General features: G+C 34.2%; 3 protein-coding genes across 4 annotated transcripts in view; 2 read left to right on the forward strand and 1 right to left on the reverse strand.

Annotated features, from left to right (window-relative positions):
- Nucleotides 1–14,806, reverse strand: part of Ufd4 (ubiquitin fusion-degradation 4-like) — a 33,895-nt gene extending 19,089 nt beyond the window's left edge. The window contains exons 1-18 of one of the 2 annotated variants that reach the window (XM_068776778.1): nt 14,632–14,806; nt 14,127–14,155; nt 13,421–13,560; nt 11,611–11,726; nt 11,404–11,522; nt 11,100–11,239; nt 10,076–10,251; nt 9,068–9,198; nt 8,269–8,402; nt 7,689–7,954; nt 7,346–7,510; nt 5,905–6,040; nt 3,821–3,995; nt 2,873–2,941; nt 1,853–2,027; nt 933–1,148; nt 211–343; nt 10–140 (exon numbers count right to left, since the gene is read on the reverse strand). In XM_068776778.1, coding sequence (XP_068632879.1) covers nt 10–140; nt 211–343; nt 933–1,148; nt 1,853–2,027; nt 2,873–2,941; nt 3,821–3,995; nt 5,905–6,040; nt 7,346–7,510; nt 7,689–7,954; nt 8,269–8,402; nt 9,068–9,198; nt 10,076–10,251; nt 11,100–11,239; nt 11,404–11,522; nt 11,611–11,726; nt 13,421–13,560 — 2,422 coding nt within the window. In that variant the 5' untranslated portion in view covers nt 14,127–14,155; nt 14,632–14,806. The remainder of the gene's footprint in view (nt 1–9; nt 141–210; nt 344–932; nt 1,149–1,852; nt 2,028–2,872; nt 2,942–3,820; nt 3,996–5,904; nt 6,041–7,345; nt 7,511–7,688; nt 7,955–8,268; nt 8,403–9,067; nt 9,199–10,075; nt 10,252–11,099; nt 11,240–11,403; nt 11,523–11,610; nt 11,727–13,420; nt 13,561–14,126; nt 14,156–14,631) is intronic. The other variant, XM_068776779.1, reaches the window with a different exon arrangement.
- An 885-nt stretch (nt 14,807–15,691) lies between these two features.
- Nucleotides 15,692–17,331, forward strand: LOC137932947 (transcription initiation factor TFIID subunit 7-like). The gene has a single exon (XM_068776637.1). The coding sequence runs from the start codon at nt 15,814–15,816 to the stop codon at nt 16,939–16,941; it is 1,128 nt and encodes a 375-aa protein (XP_068632738.1). The 5' UTR covers nt 15,692–15,813; the 3' UTR covers nt 16,942–17,331.
- A 7,121-nt stretch (nt 17,332–24,452) lies between these two features.
- Nucleotides 24,453–26,493, forward strand: LOC137932876 (cytoplasmic dynein 2 light intermediate chain 1). Its single transcript, XM_068776561.1, has 4 exons — nt 24,453–24,557; nt 24,961–25,309; nt 25,662–25,912; nt 26,311–26,493. Exons 1-4 carry the CDS (start codon nt 24,453–24,455, stop codon nt 26,491–26,493), a joined length of 888 nt encoding a protein of 295 aa, XP_068632662.1.
- Nucleotides 26,494–26,528: the final 35 nt, after the last annotated feature.

Here is a 26,528-nt window from a genome sequence, read left to right on the forward strand (position 1 = left end):
ATACATTACCTAAAAATGTTTCTGCAGTAAAAGAGTGTTTTGTTCCTCTATTTGATTCAAAAATAAATCCTGGTAAATCTTCCCGAAGTATCGTTGTCTGTTGCTGACCATCAGTGTTATGAATTAATAGCTCCTTTTCCCTAAAATTTTAAACAAGTATTTTAGGAAACTTAAATACACAAAAGTTACACTGTTTAATAATAAACTCACTTTTTACTTGATAACGTCCAGTTTCCAAGTATCAATTTTGTAGGACCTGGTTTCGACAGTATAGGTAAGGGATTAGAATTCTTCACAGATGCTCTAGCTCTTTGCAATTTATCTATAAATTCACCGCGATTCTCTGTAATTAAAGCAATAACAAGCTATATCAGTTTATCTGCAATGTAAAGTAATAAATCCTGTCCTTCAGGTCTGTAAATTATTTATTGACCTTAATATATAAAGTTCATCTAATGACAAGAAAACTCTTTCATTTCATTAAGCTATTCGACAATTACCTACTTGTCCACCCAATATTATTGGAATTATTTTTGCGCATGTGATACTGGGGTACTTTGTAAACAAGCTAAGTTTTTTTTATTCTTATTCTTGGTACATTATTCTTAACAATTATTGATTTTTTTAAGATAAAAGGAAAACTATTTAACTAGCAGATATAAAAGATATACGGGTAATAATTGTTTAAGTCATTACGAAAGAAAGCTCAGTCGTACCAGGCTGCACTCGACTGCTAAACGTACCCGGCCTCACATGTCGCATAAAAGAAATCGATGCGGTTTAACCGCATATATATTGTTTAAAACAACATCACAATATACTATACATTGCGATTCCTTACTTTGCTATCTCATGTAATTTTATTCGGTAAAATCAAATGTTAAGCTTTTGTGATTTTCGCTAGTATAGTTTATGTTAGTAAGACCACTCACCTGTATTGTCGGTCTGGTGCTCGGGACTGCCGCTGGAGTACATGGTGGCGAGCTTGCCATCGAGCAGGAAACGAAACCAGCCGTTGCTACCGGTGCTGAGCTCGAGCGCAGCGGCGTCGCTCCACACGTACAGAGCATCCCGACCGCGACACAGCCACCATTCACCCCAGCTGTACGCCACGCCGTTCGACAAACAAGATGCGTCCTCTCCCAATCCTACATGAAATCAAACCCGATACTAAAACTGCTTTGGTCACAATAAACATGTTTCCAATAGCTGTTGCCTTACAGCACAACATTTTTAGGTCGGTAACTAAGGCCCCACAGAGATCATGCAATACAGCAAATAAGTCTTTCTACACGATTAGGCACCACATCGGCATTCATGAAAAACACTGTTTTGTAATCGTAGAAGCCGGAGAATTAGTTCAAGCAATCGCAGTCTAAGCTAAGCAGACTATTAAGAAAATTGAAAAGTGAGCCAAGCTCAGATAGACATGGATAAAGTGCTGAAACACAATTAACTAGTGTGCGAACAGGAAAGACGGAAAGGTGACTACTTATTTTCATAAACTTGTATTATTTTTGTTGTTATTTTTAATTTTCTAATTGCAAAACAGTTGACCCATTTTGATTTAAAATTTTGGCAGATGCTTTTCAAATCGAGGTGTTCTTGAACACCTATTGGATGTATTAAAACAATAAACAAGTTAAAAAACCGTAGATTCTATTCTTATAAAATGTCTTACACGTTTTGTCTGTTAGGTGCTTAGTGACATACAGTGATTTTTAACTTTTTTAACATTACTTTTACAAAATCAAAATATTACATCATTGTGTTCTAGCAGTGTTTTAAGATCCGACAAATAATTTTTAGCCAATGGGAACGATTTCAGCTAATGTGTAAATATGCCACTAACCTGCATTAATAACAGTTTCCCCATCAGGGGACAGCTGATGAAGTGGAACCGCAGCCAATGATTCCACTTTACTGAACACACCAAGTCGTGCAAATTGCTCCAGATAAATGTCAGACGCTTTCACCATAAGCTCCTCTGCAATACCCAGTACTATGAGGTGTCCGTCGTCATCATCCTAAACCACAGAATTGCAAATAAAAAAATATAATAATTGATAATAGTTTTGTTTTGTTGTTGTTGTATTTTTATTATTTCTAAAGACACGTCGTTAGGTGACTTTTCTCCGCATTATATCTAAGTTCAAATGTGTTTAAATTAACATACATTCAAAAAATACACATATTTATAATTTTTTTCTCAAACTTTTAAATGGGTAAAAGCACAATACAAGACTTTTAATGCAGGTAAATTTCGATGGTGTGATGTTTTATTATCTAAAATGCTTTAAATCATAACAACTACACAACAAAGATATTGTTATCATTTTCTTCGTTATAAGGAATAATGATATCAGACACACTAATTAGTATTATAAATATTAATAATGCATGTCATATTCACAAGAAAAACAAACAGACATAAGAAACATCAAATGGTCTTTTGAGTAAAGATTTAATTTTTGGATAAATATGGTTCTTAAAAAATGATCATATGCAATTTTATTACAATAATAATATTAAACTAAGAGCATCAAGTTTACCACTGTTAAATGCACTGTTATTTAACACAAACAAAAATAATTCATTACAAAGTACAGTTTCTCTATAATCATTTATAATTTCTATGTATTTAAACGGCGAAATATTATAAAAATAATATTATGACTGTTCTATGTATAAAGCTTAAACAACAAAGCGGGTATCCTCAAACAAAACGTTTAGGAATCCCTATTTTTGCACATCATTACACAGTAGAAGGTACTAAAGAATTTTATTAAGCACATAACTATCGTTTCAGATCTATGAAGTTGTGGAAAGGACAATGAAATGGCAACACTCATCACACCATCGGAAGATTTACCCGGGGGGCTCGGATATAGCGGCTACGCAGATACCGCTGCTGTGGACGCCGGCCGGCCAATAACTCGCTCTGATATAAGATGCGAAACCAAGTATGAATGGAAATGATCACTTATCAATACAAAACAATGTTTTTTTCATAACTAAGAAATGTTAATAGTATTTACATGACTTTAAAGGCTGAAACTATTTCAAACAATTCCTGCGAACACTGACTGCAAATGTCACGAAGGCTCCATCTCGTCATAAAATCAAGTTATTGTCTTACATTGTGGTTATATTCAAATTATTTGACCCGAAAATAACTCATTGAAATATATTTTTTCAAAGACTTTCCGGCAGACTTGATAAATACTAAATTAATTATTAAATTTTATTTTTGGATAGTAATTATTGTCTAGCATATAACAGAGTAATTTTATTTCAAAATAATATACACCCCCTGCTCTTTTTAGACAAATACTTTCAATTGACATGGTTAGTTAATTTTTGTGTATGACGAAAGAAAACAACATATCTTTCCAAAAAATCGTGAAATTAAAAGAAATAATAATAATATCCATGTTGTATATGTGTATTTTTAAAACGAAAATTAAAAACAATATTTTTTTATAAAAAGAGTGCGCAATGAAAAGTCAATCTATAAATATTTTATACTATAATATACATGTAAAAACGAAGAAAAAGCAATTTAGCGACTATTCATCGCTACATGATAACATGCTTGCAAGTGCATCAGACCAGCCCCAAACTGGGTGTTTGATTCCTCTAATTGTATTTTGTTGCTGTGTAGATAAGTTTCTCGGTGCTTACCACCGTCAAAATTAAGAAAATAGCCTTGTAGAAACGTGTATTTACTCTTATTTGTGAATTGCGTTACTTGAAGATGGTAAAAAAAAGAGTTGGGTGTGAAAAAAATTGTCAATAAGTCGAGAGGAAAGTAATGTACCTGGTTGTCAAGGACATTGGCAATGAGATGCGTGAGCAGCGCGGGGGCGCGCGGCGTGGCGAGCGTGCGGGAGGGCGCGTAGTGCACCATCTTGCGCACCAGCGACAGGCACGCGCGCCGCACGCCCGCGCCGCCAGCGCCCAGGTACCGCGCGCAGAACACCGGCACCAACCGCCTGCCGCGACGTACGCTCATATATAACAAACGTACAGACATCGTACATACCCACGCTGCGTCTACCAACTCATGGTCTCCCCAACGACCATCGGCTGCTGAAGAAATGTGCCCCGCGAACTACCATTTCGAAGGAGCAAATCTTCGAGTAACATTGGTGACTGGTTCTTCTGCGGATCTCTTTTCTAATTCGATCTCGCAGCGAAGTTCTTAGCCATAACGCCACTTCATTGCACTCTGGGTGAAATTTAACTTTCCTGTAAAGCTCATCTTAAGCAACCACGTCTCAAGCCCATTCGTCTTCAGACATTGGGGTATTTTGAGCATCCCATCAAAGATAAGTAGCAATTCACAATTAAAAGGCATTCTGTTTATGGGCCAATTATTGCTACTCCGTTAATGCTGAATATACACACCGAATCGGACAGACTCTTTATTAGAAAAACTACAGAAGAAGATTTAAGCATATTTAGAAATAATTACTAAAGAAAAATTCATTTTACTATCGTTTTATATTAGGACCTTGTATAAGTTCTCGCTGTTTTTTTTTTTTTTTTTTCAAAAAAAAAATTATTTAAAATACAATGCTTACAATGACATTACTCAAAGTATTGTCCATCATTAGAGACCACTTTCTCCCATCTCTCTGGTAGCAATTGAATCCCCCGTCGGAAAAATGACTCATCTTTCGAGGCAATCCATGAATCAAGCCATTTTTCGGCTTCTTCAAAAAAATGGAAGCGCTGCTTGCTTAAACCGTGCGCCATCGACCGAAACAAATGGTAATCGGAGGGGGCTATGTCCGGTGAATACGGCGGGTGGGGTAGAACTTCCCATTCAAGTGTTTCCAGATAAGTTTTGACTGGTTTTACCACATGTGGCCGAGCATTATCATGTAATAAAATCACTTTGTCGTGTCTCTGCTCGTATAGTGGCCGCTTTTCTTTCAGAGCGCAATTCAAACGCATCAACTGAAGTCGATAGCGAGCTCCCGTGATAGTTTCATTAGGTTTAAGCAGCTCATAATAAATTACGCCCCGCTGATCCCACCAAATGCAGAGAAGAAGCTTAGAACCATGGATATTTGGTTTAGGCGACGATGTTGATGCGTGACCCGGCATACCCCACGATTTTTTTCGCTTTGGATTATCGTAGTGAATCCACTTTTCATCCCCAGTGACGATACGGTGCAGAAAACCTTTTCTCTTTTGTCGTTGAAGCAACAATTCACACATGAGAAAACGACGCTCTACGGCTCTCGGCTTCAACTCATACGGCACCCAATGTCCTTGCTTTTGGATCATTCCTAACGCTTTTAAACGTTTTGAAACTGTTGACCCATCTACTTGTAACGTTTTCCCAAGCTCTACTAACGTCTGACATGGATCTTCTTCAAGCAATGCCTCCAATTCTTTGTCTTCAAATTTTGTCGGTGCTCCAGAACGCTCTTTGTCTTCAAGGTCAAAATCATTACTTTTGAAGCGCCTAAACCAGTCTCTGCACTTTGTATTCGACAAAGCACTGTCACCATATGTCCCAACGAGAATTCTGTGTGCTTCTGCTGCAGATTTTTCCTGAATAAAGCAGTGCAATAAAATTCCCCGCAAAAACACTTTATTTGGCACAAAAGTACACATTTTCACAAAAGGCAAATAAATATGTAGTTGACACTGGTAAACTCTATTCTACTATAATTTGAGGTTATATATAGCACTACTTTGGTGATTTGTTACCGTACGAAATTCCAAGCACAGAGTGTCGCAACGTCACCTTTCAAAAAACAGCGAGAATTTATTCAAGGTCCTAATAATATAATATCTCCTGCATATTAAAAAATAACTGATAATATGCTTCGTATTTTTTTCTAATGAGTATGTTATCATCTATATTAAAAAACGAACAAAATTTACTCAAGATAAACTGCTGCCATCTCTTTATCGCCTGTTTCTGGGAAATCGTCTTCATTGGAAGATGCAGGTGAATCGTGATTACTAACAACGAGCCACTCGCCGGGACACTGTAGTATCGCTGCCACTTCTCTATGACCTACAAAAAAATCACAAATACGTATATCAGAAGTAGAACATATATCAAAATCAAAATTAAATTTTCGAATAGCTTGTTACAAGCACTTCCAACCTCAATCAACATAAAATGTCAGTATTGTCTGCCTTACAGGAAGTCAGACTCGGAAAACAGTTTTGCTGATAGAACCAAGGAGAAATTCAACAGATTCTCTTTACAAATTAATGTCGATATAGTATTCTGTTCAGGATAATATACTGTTTTCAATAAAAATGTTCTTACGGTTTTAAACTTTTCCAGTGGCGGATCTGAATTGTTTGTGGAATTTCATTGTACATATGTATACCTTGTGCCATTAGTGATTATCTATTTTTTTGAAAATGAATACTACTAAACTAAAACAGTTATCAGCTCATTTTTATTCCTTATATTACGGTCGTATACAATAAAAATAAGCTGATTACCAAAAATGTCGAGGCGCCCGTAAACTCGATAGTTTCATTATAGAGACTTAAGTAAAGCTTAAGAAACTTCACATTTGTCATTGTAAATTCCATATATTTAGTTTTCTTTGCGTTTGATACTAAGTTATTAGCAGTAAACCAAAGAAGTAACCTATTTGCATCGTTGCACCATTTACTTCAGAATTATGACCCCTGTTACGATCTACTTTATAAATTTATCTTTTATATTTTTTAATCTAACAGCAAACAAAACAATATCGCATAATTTGTTATTGTAAAAATGAGGATCGCTTATATAAAATTAAAAATAGAAAAGGCCTTAAAATGGATCCCCGTGGCAAACTAATCCGTAAATAGCAACTATACGACTTTACAATATTTACAGCAATATGCTGAATCCTTTTACTAAAGTACGAAACAATGAAATTACAAGCATTGCCGTGAACTCAATAGTGACTATGTTTGAGCAATGACATATCAACACGTTTACTTAATTTAAATGCTCAAGTGTAACACTTTGTATAATAGGCTTCAGTATCTTTATACATATAATACAACAACTATTATTACTTTTGCAAGAACTAAATTTCAAGTGATGGGGAATATTTTAATAAAGAATTTACTTTAATCAATATTGGTGCAAACTAATGTTCCAAAATTTATTATTCCTATTCCCACTTCTGAATCTTTACTCATTAACTTGTTATTATTAATTCTATAGATTTATTACAAACTTTAGTTTTCCCAGTTCTACTGGCAACACTGTAATTTAATGTTCATTGGGTTTATAGTTACTTAATATTAAAATAGGTATAATAAAACAAATGTGCATATTGAACAGCAACTACTGCTATATATAAACCTTGGTCATGTCTCTCCCTCGCTTTGTCCAAGGGTGTTTTGCCATCTTCGTCACGCAAATCTGCATTAGCACCATAGCGTAGCAACACTTTGGCAATAGCAGGCCGACCGAAGCACGCGGCATAATGCAACGATGAACTGCGCTGTCCGCGATTAACGTCTGCACCTACAAACAACAATTTTTTATTGATATTTCTCATTTTCGGATTTCTTTATATGGTAGTATTGCGGCCTGACGTACCAGCTACCTTATTAAACACATACACTAAACATGATTGATGTTTATTTAAAGTTATGTGATACGTTATTTAAAAAAATAAATACAGCAGCAATTAATTTGTCACCTTTTTCACAAAGAAACTCGACCATTTCACGCGTGCCGAAAGCAGCTGCCCAGTTTAACAACGTTTGTCCCACGTCGTCAGTGAAGTTCACGTCTACCGCGCCACTGGATACAGCCGCTAACAGAGCGTCGGTATCCTTGCCCCGAATACAGTCAATAAGCTGCCGATGGGATTTATCCCCGCGAGTGCTACCGCCACCGCTCGAACCTTCTCCACTGGCCCCTCCGCTTGAACCCGTCACAGAATTTCCAGGACGGCTTGTGCCACTAAAATTAATTACACAAGTACTTTACCTTTGTCTACACCACCAAATTCTAAATTTTGCTAATTATGAAATTCTGAATTGGTATTCTTGGTATATTTCAACATACCATTTAAATTTTTTAAAAATATTTCTTACTTTATGCATCTTTTAGAAGGAATTTTTGAAATTATAAATATATGAAATGTGACTATGATGAGATGACAAATTTCTACTTGGTTAATCCATCTTCACATTCTCACAATGAGTTACAAAAAAATTTATCATACTAAAGCTTAAGTCTATTTTGCTCAAGTAGCAATACATAAATATACATACGTTTGTATGGCATGTCTGCCTTCACATAGAAGAACCAAAAGTAAATCCACTAATCGCATACATTCTAAGCACCAGCGCTCATCAGCTTGTACTGCAGTCTCAATTGCTGAGCAGAGATCCAAGCGAACCAAATCCTGTAACAAAATGTACATAAAGGACAAGTATGCAGGTTGGTAAATTAAGTACAGTAATACCCCACTATACGCGAGAGATACGTTCCAAAAAAAATCGCGTTAACTGAAATTCGCGTATAACGAGGTTTATGATTAAACATAGTCAAAAATTATTACAAAAAAATACAAATCATTTTAATCAATCACTTTAATTCTAGGAACACTTTATGCAATACATACTCTTATTTTTTTACGGAAAAATACATCTATTGCCTTTTGGGTAACGTTTTGTTTAGGTTCTTGTAAAATACGTTCATAACACCAAACACTGTTTTTGTTTGACAGATGGTCGACACCATAGAGAAGTTAATGACTACATTATATTTATACGCACTCTTTCGCGTAATTCGAGGCATTTGAGCGCGAAATTTACTATACGCGTTATAGTGAAACCGCGTATAACGGGGTCGCGTAAAGCGGGGTATTACTGTACAATCATTTCTGTTTTTAGCTTGCACCAGCAGCACTAGAACATAAAGTTTCACTCAAACAAGATTTATAATCCTACTAGAAAGGCAGAAAACCTAAAGTATGACACTAAGTAATCTCTGGTTTATAATACCTCGGCAACTTCCCTTTATCCGATTTTCATTATTATGTCAAATATAACAGCGATATTTACTCACATGTGTTATTTGCGCAGATCCACGACAAAGAGTTGACAGGAGGCTAACAGTGGTAGAAACAGAAGGTACAAGACACTTATCATCGCTCGTCTCTGTACTACCAAGTCTTCGCACCAATTCTTCAATAAGACCTGGTTTACAGAATAACATTATTTATAATAATACTTACAGTAAACAATTTAATGCATGGTACAGCAGTTTCGGAAGGACTATAGTATGGTTTGATATATTAGGGATAATACTTGGAGAAACAGTGCTATTTATGCAAAAATTCAAACATTTTACTTAATCTTAAAATATAAAGAGAAGGATACTAATAAATAAAAAGATTGTAATGGCCGAGACCATGGAGGACCTGTATCAATGATCGGCTCTTAAGCCTTTGGACAAAAAGACCTACGCTCGAGGTGGTAGACGACTATATATCCATGGAACAAACCGTCCAGCTTGGTAAGTCCAACTTCCAACTCGGATGGGCAGAGTACGGAAAGCTCCGGAACCTATTCTTGGACAAAATAGCACAATATTTGAAGACAACGGTCCTTTACCAACGTGTGTTGCTGATGATGAAATACGGATCTGCGACGTAGTCACTTACGACGGGCCTCATAAGAAAGCGCAAGGTCAGCCAGAGCAATGGAGAGGGCTTTGCTCGGAGTTTCGCTGCCAGAACGAGTTAGAAATGAGTAGATCCGCAGAAGAACCAAGGTAACGTCGTAGCTCGAAGAATTGCTCGTCTAAAGTGGCAGTAGGCGAGACTCATCACTCGTGCAACCGATGACCACTGGGGCCGAAAGGTTCTCGAATAGCTAGGAGACGTAGTGGGTAGACCGGCCACCCACTAGGTAGACCGAAGACTTAGTAAGGTCGCAGGAAGTCACTGGATGCGGGCAGCGCAGGACCGTCCATTCTAACGATTTTTAGGGGAGGTCTATGCCTTGCGTTCATTTAAGAAGAAAGAGAAGAATAAAGCTGCAAGCAAAAAAAGGCTGGGACTAACGATTTTACCGTGTTCAGCAAGAGGTGCAGGATCCGCATGAGCACGCGCAAATCTATCTGCTAGAGACGCGAAGCAACGCAGAGCAGCGTCAGCAACGCGGGCATCGCTATGACGCAAGAGGGTCGACAGTGAGGATACAGCATCTCCTACACGCTCGTCCCCTGGTTCCATTTTACCGCAAACTCTATATTAAATAAAAGTATATTCAATAAATATATATACGTATTACGAAGATTAGCCATTTCTATAAATATTTTTAATTCTTTAACACATTCACGCCGGCGCGGGTCGCTTATGTCCCGCACTAAACTATTCTATCGAGCGGCGCGAGCCACCGGTGACCCGCACTAAACTGTCCCATCTGGCGGCGCGGGCCACCAGTGCTCGGTTGTGTTCTCAATTATTAGAGTATTAGACTTAAAAAATTCAAATAATGTAAATTTAACGTTTATTCACTAAAACATTTATTTTTAAAAAGAATAATAATCAATGATGTTTCAGAAACAAAAGTTTTGTTCAATTACATAAACATAACAATACAGTATCGTACAAAAAATACAAATACGGTTAAAATAACATTAAATCTAATATTATTTTATTTATAGCTTCATTATTTATTGTTTTTTGTGTAATTTGTAAATACTTAAAAATACATAGAAAACAGTCCCATCTCATTGCCTTTTTATGCGTTTGTTCGAATGCGTGTTGTTGTTTGACCAAAATAATCTAATTTCTGGCAATTGTACAATACCCATAATAAGCAAAGCCGCTTGATGACAAACCAAAATAAAATCGGCTCCGGCTTGAAAGTGTTGTGTACTTTATATGTTGAACACAAAACAAAGATGTATACAAATTTAAGAAAATATGTCATACGAGATTAGATACCCAAACATGATGAATTGTATACATAGAGTACATTTGATTATTGACCACATTATTATCTATATTGTAAGTGAGGCTAATAAAAGGTAGAGAAAGATATTGTCCCTAACACATTGACTAAATAATAATAAAGATCCACTAATTTACCTAGAAACCACAGCCATAGCTGAATGGAGGGTGTCTTTATGAACAGAAGTCCCATAATGTGTTATAAAATGTAAAACAGCTGGCAGGCCACCACCTTCCCACACTGCTCCTGCTTCTCGAGTACAAACTAATTCTAAAACCTTAAATGAAAAACCAAACTATTAAAAAAGTAACAATGAAAGAAAATAAAACACAAAAGCATCAAACTGTTTTTTCTGAATCATATGTTGTACATTTGTAAGTAATCATGATGTTTTAATTCAAATATGCATTAGTTTATTAATTATTTAAAAATTATAATTACTTTAATGCACTGTTCAGCAAGGTCTTTACTTGTACGATTGTTCGGATCAACAGTTAGTAATCTGTTGCATATTGCTTTAATTGCACCATCTATTGCCACAATGCGCCTTGTACACTCAGCTGAAATAACAACAGATTTTATTAAAAATATACAATGTGAAAATAACAAAATTAATATTTGAAGTATTGAATTATTGTAACTACTTACCAGAAACATCCAGATAGTAAGTGATGGCTCTTGCTGTAACTTCAAGTACATTGTCTGGAGCACATTCATCTAGAAATATTTTGCAAAGCGCAGGGAGAAATGTTCGAGGTGGACAACTGAAAATTAATGAACCAAAGTTAGTTTCTGTTGAATGTGAAGCAAATTATCCATTCATTTGCATGTTACATGTCTCTCTCATCAGGGCAGAGAAATAAATGCATATCCATTTCAGTTTTATGCACATGTAAAAATGATAATATAACATTTATATTGCATAAAATGTAAACTTTACACTTTTAAAGTTTAAAGAAACAGTAAACAACTGGCAGCAATATAAACAAGCACAATCATTGTTTGTCTCAAAGCTTTTTGCACATCATTGTATAGATGACAACTTTACAATATTTTTAAGATATAACAACTACAGAGAAGAAGAAACTTCAGTGAACTGAGCGTCATTCGTGCCAGAGACCGGCGCAGGTACACTTGTTATTATTTTTATAGTTTGCATATTTTTTGTAAAGAAGTTTACTTGTATACATTTTTACCATAGTTTTACCTTAATTTTATTATGATATTTCAGAGTATTTATGCTAGAGGCATAGAGGCATAGAGGCAACTGTGCATTGGTTTCGAATGTCCCAAAAAAGAATAAAAACATTTTACTCTTGTCCAGTATGCATGATGATGAAAAAATCAACGAAGTGACTGGTAAGCCTGTAATTATCATGGATTATAACAAAACAAAGGGAAGCATTGATACCATTGACAAAATGTGTGAAACCTATAATGTCGCTAGAGGTACTAATAGGTGGCCTATGGTGGTTTTTTATAGTTTGATGAATGTTGCATTAATTAATACATATATTATATTTTCACAAAATAATCCTAACAAAAAAATTGAAAGAAGAATTTTTCTGGAAAAGCTGTCGTATGAACTCATTGACGCGCAGTTGAGGAGACGGGCGGGAACTACTTCTTTACGGAGAATGATACGACAAAGGTGTGCTGAAATCTGCAAACTAGACGGTCCAGAATCATCTGGTACCGCTAACAACTTAGGCCAAGGTCGTTGTAGCTTTTGTAGTTCAAAAAAAAAAACCGTAAAACGCGTTACAACTGCCTTACTTGCAAAAAATATTTTTGTTTGGAACACGCAGTTATGGTTTGCTCTTATTGCTATAGTAATGAATCTCAAAAGGATTAGATTTTATTTTCTTATTCCTAGTTCTGTTATCTAGAAGATTTACGAAGATCTTTATGTTATGTTGAAGAAGAATTTTAATTTTGGTTCATTTTATCTTAGTTTGTAAGAATAACTAATGTTTTTCAATGGCTGTTTCTGAAGACTGTGCAACAATAATAAATGCAAATAATTGTAAAAAAATGGTTTAATTTATTAAACTTATCCCTAACTAAATACAATATAAGTTTCCAATAGATTTTCCCAAAAAATCAAAGTTACGGATTTTAAGGTTTCGGTCCGTTACACCATGCGCGGGTACAGGTGTTACACTTATTATTGCAGGTACAGGAAGGTGAACCTCTAGATGAAACAGTACATTTGTCATATTTGTAAACTGAGTGATGATTAGCACCATCGTTTTAGCTGTAGGAAATTGAATGCTGGATGCCTCACCCTATTTATAGATTTTTAATAGGAGTAAGTGGTCTTCATTCTTTGTTAACCATCAATTACTTTAAAATGATACTGATAAAATATAAGTTTTAAGATGGAAAGTATTGAAAATCACTTATAAGATAGATTCTTGCTTTTTAAGCTAACACTAATATAAATGTTTTTATTTACCTTTCAAAGCATCTATCAACATTGTCTGACATTAGTAACAGCATACACAATTGTTCTAATGCAATAAGTTGCATGTCCCTCTCATCACCTTGCCCTGTCAGCAACCACTCCAATAATGTTTCAGGATCTACTTCAGCCATCTTGAAAAATAATGAACTTACAAATGTAGGCACACTATAAATTATTATTTGTAACATGTGATCATTTAGGGTAAACTAAACAAATAATTTGTATTTTATAATTCAAGTACTTTCTTAACTTCTTCCATTACATGAGCATGAGTGATCTGTTGTGACTCATATTAAAGCAAGATCTCTCTAATAAAATATAGGTTATATATGTTGGGTGTACATTATATATTATTCATATTATTTTAATCATACCATACGATTGTGTTACTTAATTTGAATCAAAAAATTTTAAGTTACATTAGTGTGGCTGTTACTTAAAACAAAATATTTTTGAGTTAAAATCTTTTGTTTGTTGAACAAAATTATTACAACTTAACTTTTTGTCTTCCCTTTACATATTTTTTTATTAATAATCAAAAATAAACCACTGTTATAATTTACATAAGCCGTTTTGACACAAATATAATAACTATCCATTTAAAAGCAATATAATTTTTTTACTTTATGCTACATTTTAGTAATAAATCATAGCTTTTGAATATAACATTCTAATATAACATTCGAAATAATCTTACCTTTAATGAAACCAATTCTGCACAATATCCTAAAAAAAATATTAAAAGTTACAAATTTTTCATCAAGTGATAATTTTGAGTAATTTGGTCAAGCTAAAATAAATTTAATTTGGTAAACATTTAAAAACACCTGAAGGGTAATTAATAAAAACTTGAATTTTGTAAAAGATTGAGATTAATTAAAATGAATTAAATCACAATCAATATTTAGTATAAACATTATATATAAAACATATAAGCTCAACAAAAAAGTAATTCTTAACGCAAATTTAATGTATGTTATTTAAGTGAATAAAATCTAGGTTACAATAATAAGGAATGATGCACCTTTCTCTTTTGTTATAAAAATGGAAAAATAAAATGTCTTCCTAACTGAAGTATACCGTAACTAAAATAAAATTTAAAAATGTATAAATAAATGAATAACTTCAATGTCTGTGTTATAAAAACATTTTCCAAAATACAAAGTCTGACAACAGAGGACAACAATGTCTTCGCTACTTACAATCAATTAATCATAACGACGACACTGAAAACTCTTTCTTTGACACACTCTTCACAATTAACGACACACAAATTCAAAGATAGAACGCAAGTCATTTGGGCCCATGAAAATTTCTTAGCTTATAATTATTTTCTTTCACATCAATACAAGCAATGAAACATCAATGATCAAAAGAACCAATATGAAGGGAAGGAACAATTCTTGTATCGTTACGTCGTTGTACCTTATCAGTATTGCCATTAAATAGTTTATAAAGTTTTATCCAATTTTTATATCCCTTTAATAAGTTATGAGAACGTTGACTACCGTGATCATTAAATAAATATTTTATTCTATAATCAATCTGTAGCATTGATTCGTTGTTTTGGCTATTAAATGCATACGAAAAATATAATTTCAAATAATAAAACAGAAAATACCGCTCTATATATTTTTAATATTTTGAAACTTTGTTTAGGTTAATTAAAATAAAAGTTGATTTTACATTTTTTACCTTGTTTTATTTAACTTTAAGTATATAAAGAGGACAATATATTGTAGCAGATGCCATGCGCCGTGTCGACGCCATCATCTTAGAGGAGAAATATGAACTCCTCGCCAATCACAGGACACTGATGACGAATTGGCTAACTGGTTGCTAATGGATCCCGTCTAAAATTTTGATTCAGGGCCTGAACATCCTGTTGTCCATTTTTAGCTCCTGAATACTGCTACAGGGAGCCTGCCTAGAGAGTTCTTGGTCATCCCGGATGAGTCACTAAGGTCGATTGGAATTTTAAATTTCGTAGAGTCACAAAATGATGAAACCTCAGGCAGATTCATAATTCCAGGCATTCTCCATCAGTATCTTTTATTGTTAAAGATATATCTCCTGCTTCTGCTCGTTCCTAGCAAAATTTCAAGGTGGTTGAAATGCCGACGATTTTAAAGTACGCGTTCTCCAAGTAGACAGATGGATGAGTTAGGTCGCAGAGCCACAGGAACACGTACTTACTCGAGCATCTGTCACTCTGTGAGTGTCAACTATGAGTCTTTTTCTTTTCAATTATACGTAGTCTGTGGTCTTTAACGAAGAAAAAATACTCTTGTATATAACGAACATCTAGTTTTGTTTTAATAGTAAATCGAATACTATACGGTTTATCACGCCCGTTGCTTGACCCGTTATTTTTTAAAATTAAAATGAACAAAAACAAAAAGGAAACTGAATACCCCGTGGAATTGGAAAGTCAATTTATTTTGAGACTACCAGAGGAGCCGGCGAAAGCATTAAAAGACTTAATAAAATCTGGAGATAACTTTAAAAGCAGGTTTTCTATCGATTTAGAAAACGATATGAGACATGGAGAAGTTAGGTTCGATCACTGGTTATTACATGCTAAAATATTAGATCTGCCAACAATTATTGAATCGCACAAAACTATTGATAGAAAAAGTGTTTATAAAACCGCTGATGTTTGCCAGTTGATGATATGTAAAGAAGAAAATGATCGTTCAACTGAAGATGAATTACCTAACAAAAATAAGAAGAAAGACCCTCTAAAAGTAGACAAAAAGTTTCTTTGGCCTCATGGTATTACTCCTCCCACAAAAAATATTCGTAGGAGACGTTTTAGAAAAACTTTAAAAAAGAAAAGCGCTGAGGCTCCGGAAATAGAAAAAGAAGTCAAAAGGCTTCTCAGAGCTGATAATGAAGCTATCAATGTAACATGGGAAGTTATCAAAGATGAAAATGATAATGCAAAAAATGAAATTGCAGTGTCTGATAAACCAAAGGTAAAGAAAAATCTAAATATGAAAATAGGGCAAGATTTAGGAAACCAGTCAAAGGTGGAGGATATTTTTGGTGGTGCTGTTAGTGATAGTGATGTAGAGGATGAAAATATTGACATTGAGGACAGCAGATTATCAGGTTGTGATGGTAACATGTCAGATTCTAATTCTATTCAAGGATTAGATTACAGGGGAAGGCAGGTAATTACTCAATTTAAATCTGAAATGTTCAGCATAAGCGATAAGGCCAGCAATAGTTCTGTTCCAATAATGAACAAGAAGAGTCATTCTTCGGCATCGGCTAGCAATAGCTTCAGGGATCACCAGTCACAAGATTACAGTGACAGCACTCTACAAAATATGAAACTACAACTACTAACTACTGAACTTGAAGAGCTTAAATTAAGAAGGCATAAAACTCAACTTGAAATCTCTGGTCTTCAAAATGTAACTCTGAAACAACGATTCCAAGAAATTTTGCAGACACTTAATAATGAAATTAGATTTAAGGAAATGGAGATAAATAATGCCAAATAATATACATACAAACAATAAAAAATCAATTAAACCATTAACATTGCCATCTGATGTATTAATACTTGTGTTGCATGAATTTATTGGTGTTTTAAATGATTTTTTGTATAACACATTAACAATAAAATATTAAACAATATTTTATAATTGTTTAATGGATAAAACAAAATCTTCACTAGGGGCCCTAGCATGTTGCATGTTAATGTGTAAATATGATCTCAAAGTTATATATATTATAGGGATGAGTTTGTGGAATTAAATACTACTCACACTGCAAGTGCAAGTTTTTATTTGTCTTCATTTATATATTAATTATTTTGTAATAATACTGTTGACGATATCTAGCATTAATTGGGAATTAGGATCTCAAACATAAATATAAAATTAAATGTGATTTGGTTTGATTTATTTAGACACTATTAACTCTTTGCACTTGATGATGTTTCCGTGCAGAGCAACCAGTAACTCGGGACAGTTCGGAATATTTTTGATGATGATTGCACTACTTAATTTTATAGAATTGCACACTTTTGGAAATAATTACTCACACAAAATTTTTATACTTTAGTGTCTTGACATTTTTGCGAACTTAATTTCCTAAAATTAGTCTTTGTAATTTTGTATGATATTTTATGAAACAATTGCTTAGATGTATGTCTGGGTTTTTGGTACAATAATATGTTGTTTGATGTCTTTCAGCATGTTGTTTTTGAGAGCAGATTTTGCAGTCCTGTTAGAATGATGCTATGCTACTTTACTTTTAAGATTTTTTGGGAATTTCTATACCCTTAAAAAATATGTTATGCCACCATTTCAAAGATTCAAACTTCAACTTTTCTAGACTCTTTGCTGCTATTGTCAAGTTTATACTGAGACCAAAAACGCATACAATTTGTGGTTACATAGAAATTTCGATAAAATAGTAGCATCTGCATTTGAAAAGATATCATTTTACACTTCATAAGATTACACAGAATGTAGGAGCTTGGGTCTAAAGAACAAAATGTAAAAAATTACCTTTCGAGTTGTGGCATCAAGCTGCATGGTGAATGAGAATCCCATCTCAAGGGCAAAAGGTTAAAGAGTAAGTTATAATTTACAAGAGGATACTCAGATAATATTTGTTTGTAAGATTTTTAAAAATTTCTGCTGCAAAGGTACCTTTTCTGTGATAGCTTGGAATAGTCCCTGATCACCAGTTTAGGTTCAAGTTGTAGCACACAAAGAATAGTAGACACACAACTTATGTTAAAGTAACGGATAGCTTAGAAAACAGAGAATATTGTACATCAGCATTCCTAGATGAATCACAGGTATTTGATAGTCTAGCACAAGAGTGCTCTGTATCGACAAACAGAATCTGCCACAGTTTTTATAAAATATTTTATAATATATTTTATATTCAATACTTCTGTGTTATATAAAATTGCAGCTGGAGTTCCTCAATTCCTCTTATAGGGCTGGCAATGTACACACTACACAGCCAATTTGCCAAACACATTAAATGTTACCACAACCCACAACATCAGAAGCACCCTCAAGCACAGCTTGATGAAATAAATAATGGATGCAGTAATGGTTTGTTAAAGTTTCTCCTATGAAAACAGTACATGTGCCATTCTCTTTGCCAAATAGCAATTATGGTTTGGTTAAACTTGGAGACAGCACTTCTGATCAGCATATACATGTATTCAGTGCTAGTTAGAAAGTGTAAACCTTTGCTGGACAATAACCTTTAGCAATACAAAATCTAAATGTATGGGTTAATTTTTGGTGAAATGCAAGTGACTCAAATATTACTGTTATCCAGAGACAGCAAAACAAAATTCTCTGAACCACAACATATATCATGTATTATGAAGTATTTCATCACTATAATTTCATCAGTCAAGTGAGTGATCCGACCATCTGCAAAAATACCAGGGAAAGCTAAAAATTATTCAAGCATATGGATCCATTGACCGCATCCGTTGACAATAGATGATAGTCTTAGCAGACTAAAGAGGCAGATTCCTAGAAATGGATAGTAGGTAGTAGCCAAAGTTCATTTTATAAGCAGATGCCTGAGTATTGCACACTCATCTTGTCCCAAAATTCTTGTGATACCTGCTTGGGCCTGAGCAATTGTCAATCAGTATTGCAAATTCACACAAAATAAGAAAAATCGCGTGTAAGCTGGTAAATTTGTATTTAATATAAATATAGTATTCATTTTGAAGAAAATGAATAAATGCATGTATAAAATATTTGCCAGAAAGTGACAATGCTGGTGAATTTGTCGATACAGCAAATAGCGCTTATATAAAAGTGACTGACAGTGCTTTGTTGTTAGACATGTAAGATTTGAGCAGTCATTAAGGGATAAATATTGTCTTACCAGTGATTCATGGTCATCATTATATCAGACCGAGAGCAGACATAGAAGAGTTATGTTAAGTGGACCAACTTCTTCACTGGAATCGGTACCTCGTACTATGAGCTATAAATTGATGGCAATTGATATAACAGACTGGAAGTATGTAAAAGATAAGCAAAGTATATATATCATGGTCTAAAAAGCTAGGAAATATTTATTGAGAGTTTGTACTTGAGGGTGGCCTCTAAATATATCTTAATGTTTTAGACATAGCTTTCACAAGTTGACGAAGGAAATTGCTCATAGCATTTTTTCTCGGCTTAATTTCATATTCTTAATTTGTTATGGGCTATAAACAGAAAATCGAAAAAATTATCTCGGCAGGGTGATTCATTTTGCAATCCATAAAATTATATGGTAAAAAGGTCTGAAGACACTTCCCCAGTATACTTAACCCTTAAATGCATGGTGATGTAGATCTACATCGCACGCTTTAATAGCCCATGGCTCATTACGTTTTGTCCCAAGTTGTATTTATTTTACTTTTTTTAAATAAATTTGATATTTACACGTTGATTTCTGTCAAAAACCAAGTATTGACAGGAACTTTTAAAAAAAATCGTATTTCATGTTTGGCGCCAAACAGTTATTATACTGGTTCCCGCGGCTATTACAATCAGTGTTTTTTACAAAATATTGTCGGAAGATACAACGAAAAATTGTTTCTAAAAAAGATAAAAGGTAAGTGTAACGTTTTCATGTTATAATTTTGATAATTATTGTGTATTTTGCAAAATATTTGTTGTTTAGTTGGTGAAGTATAAATACACCATCATGCAAAATCAGTGCTTTTGAATTCATTATTTTCTTCCGTGATTCTTATAGTTTATGTTAACAATTTTCTAATATTTTCACATAAATTGCAAGAGTGCTGTGATCACTTGTAAATAATAATATACACATTCTTTTTTTCAAATATTGTTTTTGAAACTATTTTTTTCTGAAAGATGGCGAAGCGATTACAAGAGAGGGACATCGAGGATTTATTGGCTGCGTTAGAAGATGGGGATGTGTCTGAAGATGGTTTAGATGACGAGGATGATGACGAGGAAGGATTTTATAATGATGCCAGAAAAATCATAGAGGATTTACTGGGAGAAGACGTTGCCAACGACGATTGTGAACATAACGACGAACCTACTCCTGAAATCGAAGCAGTTACAGAAGACAGCGACACGCCTCTCATTGAAGATGAACAGGGCATGCAACAGTTCGATAAACGAAAACTTATCTGGAAAATAAGTAACTTGTCATACGATGAAACCACAATAGCTCATGAACCCATCCCTACAGATAAAAATATTTTAGATCTGGACACACCCTTTAGATGTTTTAGTCATTTTTTTACTCCTGAATTTCTACAGAAAATTACACATGAAACAAATCTATATTCTTGCCAAAAAAAAACCCAGCTCATCCAACCAATATCACATGTAGTGACATCAAAAAATTTATAGGAATAGTTTTATCTATGTCTGTGGAACATTGTACGAGTGTACGCTCGTATTGGAATGAAAAGTTCGGTTACGATCCTGTAAAAAGCGTTATGCCTGTGAATAAGTTTGAGGTAATACGAAGCTTGCTACACTTCAACGACAATACCAAACACTTACCGAAGGAGCACCCCGATCATGATCGGTTACATAAAATCAGACCCGTAATAGACCACCTGAATAAAACGTTTTCATCGATACCAATTGACCAACGCCATTCAATAGACGAGCAAATGTGTTCTACCAAAATAGCACATTTCCTAAAACAATATAACCCCCAAAACAAACCGCATAAATGGGGATACAAGCTCTTTGTATTGTGCAGCCTGATAGGTTATGCATACCGATTTGAAATTTATTCTGGCCAAGAAACCAAAGATAAGCCAACAGGTGAACCGGATTTGGGAGTGACAAATAATATGGTTTTACGTTTAGCGAGGTTGATACCTAGGATGAGAAATCACATCGTTTTCTTTGACAACTTTTACACTTCCCTGCTTTTAGTTTATTACCTCGCAAAACAGGGGATTCATTGCGTTGTCCAACAAAACAGGCTACCTAATTGTCGTCTACCCGATAAGAAGGAGGTATTGAAGGCAGCAGTCCCTAGGGGAACACATGAAGAAAGAACAACGCATTTTGATGGCGTTGATTTTTCGGCGACAGTCTGGAAAGACAATAAGGTAGTTACACTTTTGTCAAATTATATAGGCTCTTGTCCGATGGGAAACGTCGTGCTTAATTACAAAAAACAGAAACGCAAGGTAGAAGTGCCTTGTCCAAAAATTGTACAAGAGTACAACATGCATATGGGCGGAGTGGACCTTATGGATAGTTATTTAGGACGTTATCGCATAAGGGTCAAAAGTAGCAAATGGCACCTTCGCCTATTTTACCATCTTTTAGATTTAGCCGTCATAAATTCCTGGGTGTTGTTAAAAAAAAAAACCGCATTGCAAAGGGCATTCCCAAAAAACAATTGCCAAATCTTGGTCAATTCCGCAACGAGTTGGCAGATGCTCTTTGCAATATGAGATCAACCAATGGTAACAAAAGAGGACGGCCAAGACACACCTCTCTTGAACAGGAATTGCAGAAAAAAAGCAAATTAGTCATCCTATCTCAAGTGTAGATGTAAGGAAAGATGGCGAGAATGATCAATATCATTGGCCTATCTTCTCCAATCGCCTTAGGTGCAAAATACCTTCCTGCAAAGATATTACACAGTTGTCATACTCAAAGTGTAAGGTGCCCCTTTGCTTGAATGCCAGAAATAATTGTTTTCGAGATTTTCACCTGTCATAGTTATTATATCAAGGTACTCCACTCTGTTTTGTTTATTGTTATAACTTTATTATTGTTTCATTGAAATGTCAGCTGCTTTTAACCGATTTTGCATAATGATGTAGATATGCATCAACAATATTTTTTGAAATAAATTATTATTTATATTATTATGACTTTTTTCTTTATTTTTCCCATAATCTTTATAAATTTTCCTATCCAATTTAATTTATTCGGAAGTAATAAAAAAATTCATGCATTTAAGGGTGAAATTATATATTGCTTATTGCTTAAATGTAATGGCTTTTTTGTTAATCTTTCAAGTAGTTTAATTGACTATTTACCGAAAAATTTACAGAATGTGCGCTAACGACGAATAACTAAATCTCTTCTAGTGATTCAAAACGGGTACCTTAAATCTTATACTATTTGTAAGCGAGGAAAACTAGATTTTTTTGATTATCGGCGTGGATCAGTTATTCCGTTGTTAATTTTTTTGGACCTTATATAATAAAAGAAAATTGTGAAAAGACGCAGTAAGAATATTTCTACTTTATCTTCGTCTAAAGGTACGGAACAATTCAACCCCATGTGCTCAATATTCCCTGGTTACAAACCAGGGAATATTAGCGAAAACTGCTCCGCTCAGGGCACATTCCACTATTTACTAATATCCTATACAGGTTATTTTCGTTGTCACTGCTGTGCCGGGTTGAGTGTTAGTATGCAGGTTTTGAGATGATCAATTGATATTGTACTTTGCCGGTCGGATAATTACACGATACTTATCACTTGAATAGACACAGTAAGTACTACTGTGTCTACTCAATATATGACAGCGTAAGGTCCTTCTAAGCTGGTAGGAGTCGCTTCTTAACAGTATCGCAGCGAAAAGTAAAATATAGTAGCATAAACGTATTTTATATTTTTCACATTACAATGTGTGCCAACATGAGTAATGTTGCTTCCCACACTAGGCAAGGCCTGTACGGCAGGGGCAGTAGCAGTGAGATTCACAGATTGCATAAAGTTACGAATACATTAAAACTAAGTTAGAGCAAGTATTGTAATAAGATATTCAAAGGGGAAAAAGAATATACTTAATATCGAATACGAGGTTTAGAAGAGACACTTAACATTTAATTCCAGTTGGAAAATAAAGGAACAAACCCAATTGTTATTTTATTGTTTTAAAAGCGTTTTCAGTCTCATAATATGATAGTGAATTTTAAATTTGGCTTCACGTACAGAGCAGTGATTAATACCTTGACAAAGTCTAAGAATTATATGCATTAAACGGTTCGCGATCACTGTGTGGTTGGTAATCGTAATATGAAAACTCATCTACTCAACAAGGGATGGAAATCTTTAGATGCGATAGTGGTCCTATCTGTGGAGACGCCCAATTTCAGGATAAATAGCTAACGTATACTTAAGACATTTGCTTCGATATAGACTTGTTAATAAACATTTATTCGCTAGGTGGTAGGCGGTGTTACAGGTTTGATACATGCTATTATTTTACGCAATTGTTGTTGTAATTGAGGAATGTCCTTAGGTATTACGATTAAAAGAAATAGGATAAACAAATGCAGCGACCGAATGTTAGTGGTGTTGTGGTGTCAGCGCGCAATGCGCCTCGCGATCCCAACATTATTGTAGGTATTTCTTAAATCCAAGCGTTCGTTAATATAAGACGTGCGGTTTTCATTGAGCGGTGCTAGGCCTTTTACGATACCATCACTAAGAGGTACTACTTTAGGTATACAGAAAGGTAAAGCACCTTCATATTTGAAGTAAAAGACTTTGGTAGCATTATGGCTAGAGAGAGATTCTCTATCCTAAGTGAAATAATATGGATGTTTTGTGAAGTATGCCGCATAACTGTTTCGTATGGAACGCTATTATGAAACACTTTTATTTGTCAAAGTTAAGTGGCTATTAATGTATCTGCACTATTATTTTGGCGTCGGTCAGGATCCGCGAGTTAGCAAGCGGCTGATAAAATATGAAGGTCATTGACGTCACTGTCACGTCACCAGATTCCAGACCGATTCCAGATTATAATATAATCTATCTTGTTAACTTTGCTCTATTTTTAATTTTCTATACGATTATCATTTGTATTAGCAAACTGTACAGTTCCAGATATTTCACTTTAAAGAAAAAGCAAACAGGTAATCTCAACAAAGTGTTCTATTCTGTGGGAAACATTTATGCATGTCAACACAATGACATAACATTGTTGCTTAGTTACAAAATACAAACAAGAAATATGAAAGCGTGAACCAAGTTTAGCTCCTTTTTCATTAATTTTTAAAATGACTACATTACCAGAAATTGCAACCGCTATTGTAAAAAATACAATAACTCAATCAAATGAAGATAGTTCGCGAAATTTATTTTTAGTTGGAAGCAAGTCAACGGTAAGCTTCTCATTATAACTGAAAGCTGTCTCTTTACCTCTGGATGTCAGTCGATAAAATGTTAATTCTGGACTTCTGAACATTAAAAAAATAAATGATTTTTTATTGTTGATAGGTAGGTATAGGGATAGTGGAATATAATACGCAGGGTGCCTATAAAAGTGTCTTTAATTTTTAATTAACGCTGTGGCAGAGATGCAAAGTACTTTAAAATTAAAGAAAAGATCGAACTCATCTATAGATAGTAATACTACAAATTTATCTATCAATGTTAGGTGTTACATCAATAGCTGAAAATAATTATTCCTCTAATGATTTGTAAACTTTGCAATATAAAACAGTGAGTCATAAGTATGCTACAATAGTCTAACCTCTACCTTATTTGATCTTTTATAATTTTAAGGGTAAATCCACGCTGATCTATAATTTTCTTGATAGAAATGACACACCACGGGAAACACTTGTTCTAGAATATTCATTTGGTAGAAAATCTGGCCAAAGACAAGGAATGGATAAAATTATATGTCACGTATGGGAATATGGAAGTAAATTACAATTGCTGAAAAATGTTCTTGAGTCCGTTCCTATGCATAAAAAAAGTTTCTTCATTATAATGATAGATTTAAGCAAAATAAAGGCCATATGGAATACGCTTCAAACATGTTTAGAAAGTATAAATGAAAACACCAAAAATACTAATTTACAAGAGGTCATAATTATTGGCGGAAAATATGACCTATTTAACAATTACGGTAAGTTTACGTGTTTATTAATACAATCATAGTTCTTAGGAACGATGTTTACGTTGAGGCGGCGGGTGCAAAAGTGTAATAATACTAAATATTGAATCTAATTAGCATTAGAATTGATTAAACCTAAATGCTAAAACTTCTTCAGCGATCGTCTCATTTTCGGTTGGTATCAGGATATTCTAAAGAACCCATCGGTATTAATCATAAACATTACTGTTCATTTGAATTTTCTTTTTTATTTTATTTTATGTTTAGTTTGTGCTACAGACAAATTAAGCGCAATCTATCTAACTAAGAACTGTCCAATTTATCCAAATATCATTCAAATACTAATATGAATGATTTATTCCAGATAGTGACATTAAAAAACATATTTGCACAACTATAAGAAGCGTAGCTTTAATCAATAATGCCCATGTAGTATTTTATTCGTCAAAAGATGTACACTTGGTGCGAAAAACAAAAGAAATACTGCATAATGCAGGTTTCGGGTGTGGTGTTGTCATAAAAGAAAAAAATATTAACTATACAAAACCATTGGCAATTCCAAAAGGGTTTGACTCATGGGAAAGTATCGGAGTCCCTGTATCTAAGTTGGAAGAGGTACGTATGTGTGCTTAAATAAACAAATTGTTTGTATAACCATTTTGTTTTTATATTATGGCAAAGAAGTATAATATTGGGTAGTTACACGAATATTTTATTCAACTAATAAAATCTGTCGCCCCTGAAAACAAAAGCGAATAATTGCAATGATCAACATTTTTAATTGAAAATTGTCGTCTGGTTTGGATCCTTCATTCTTGATTCGTCGAAACCTCTAAATGTTAAGAGCGATAAAGTTAGTTATGAAATTGCATAAATTATTTGTAATACCCGATTTGATGACAAATATTCCTTTTTGTCGAGTCTTACTAAAAATTACCTAAACTTTTTAATGCGACAAAGTTAAATATTCTGTGTATGATTTCGTTATTTTTCTAAGTCTATTTTGTTGTTAGGTAAAAATGCGACACATTGCACGGATTCCGCTAGAAATTGAAGTAAAAGAAGATGTCAGTGCCGAGCTACAGCATCCTCATCTGGAGTCTGTTTTAGATTCGCTAGTTGCCTTGAAGTACGAACAATTACGCAACATGGAATCATTTGATTCGTCTATTAATGATTATCTTATGTGTTTATAATAAATATAAATGTCACAATATTCGAGTCCGTGTTT

This window comes from Battus philenor, unplaced genomic scaffold (genome assembly GCF_028537555.1).
Source record: "Battus philenor isolate CCGP_79_NKW_IND1 unplaced genomic scaffold, ilBatPhil1.0.hap1 SCAF_12, whole genome shotgun sequence".
Taxonomy (NCBI): domain Eukaryota; kingdom Metazoa; phylum Arthropoda; class Insecta; order Lepidoptera; family Papilionidae; genus Battus; species Battus philenor.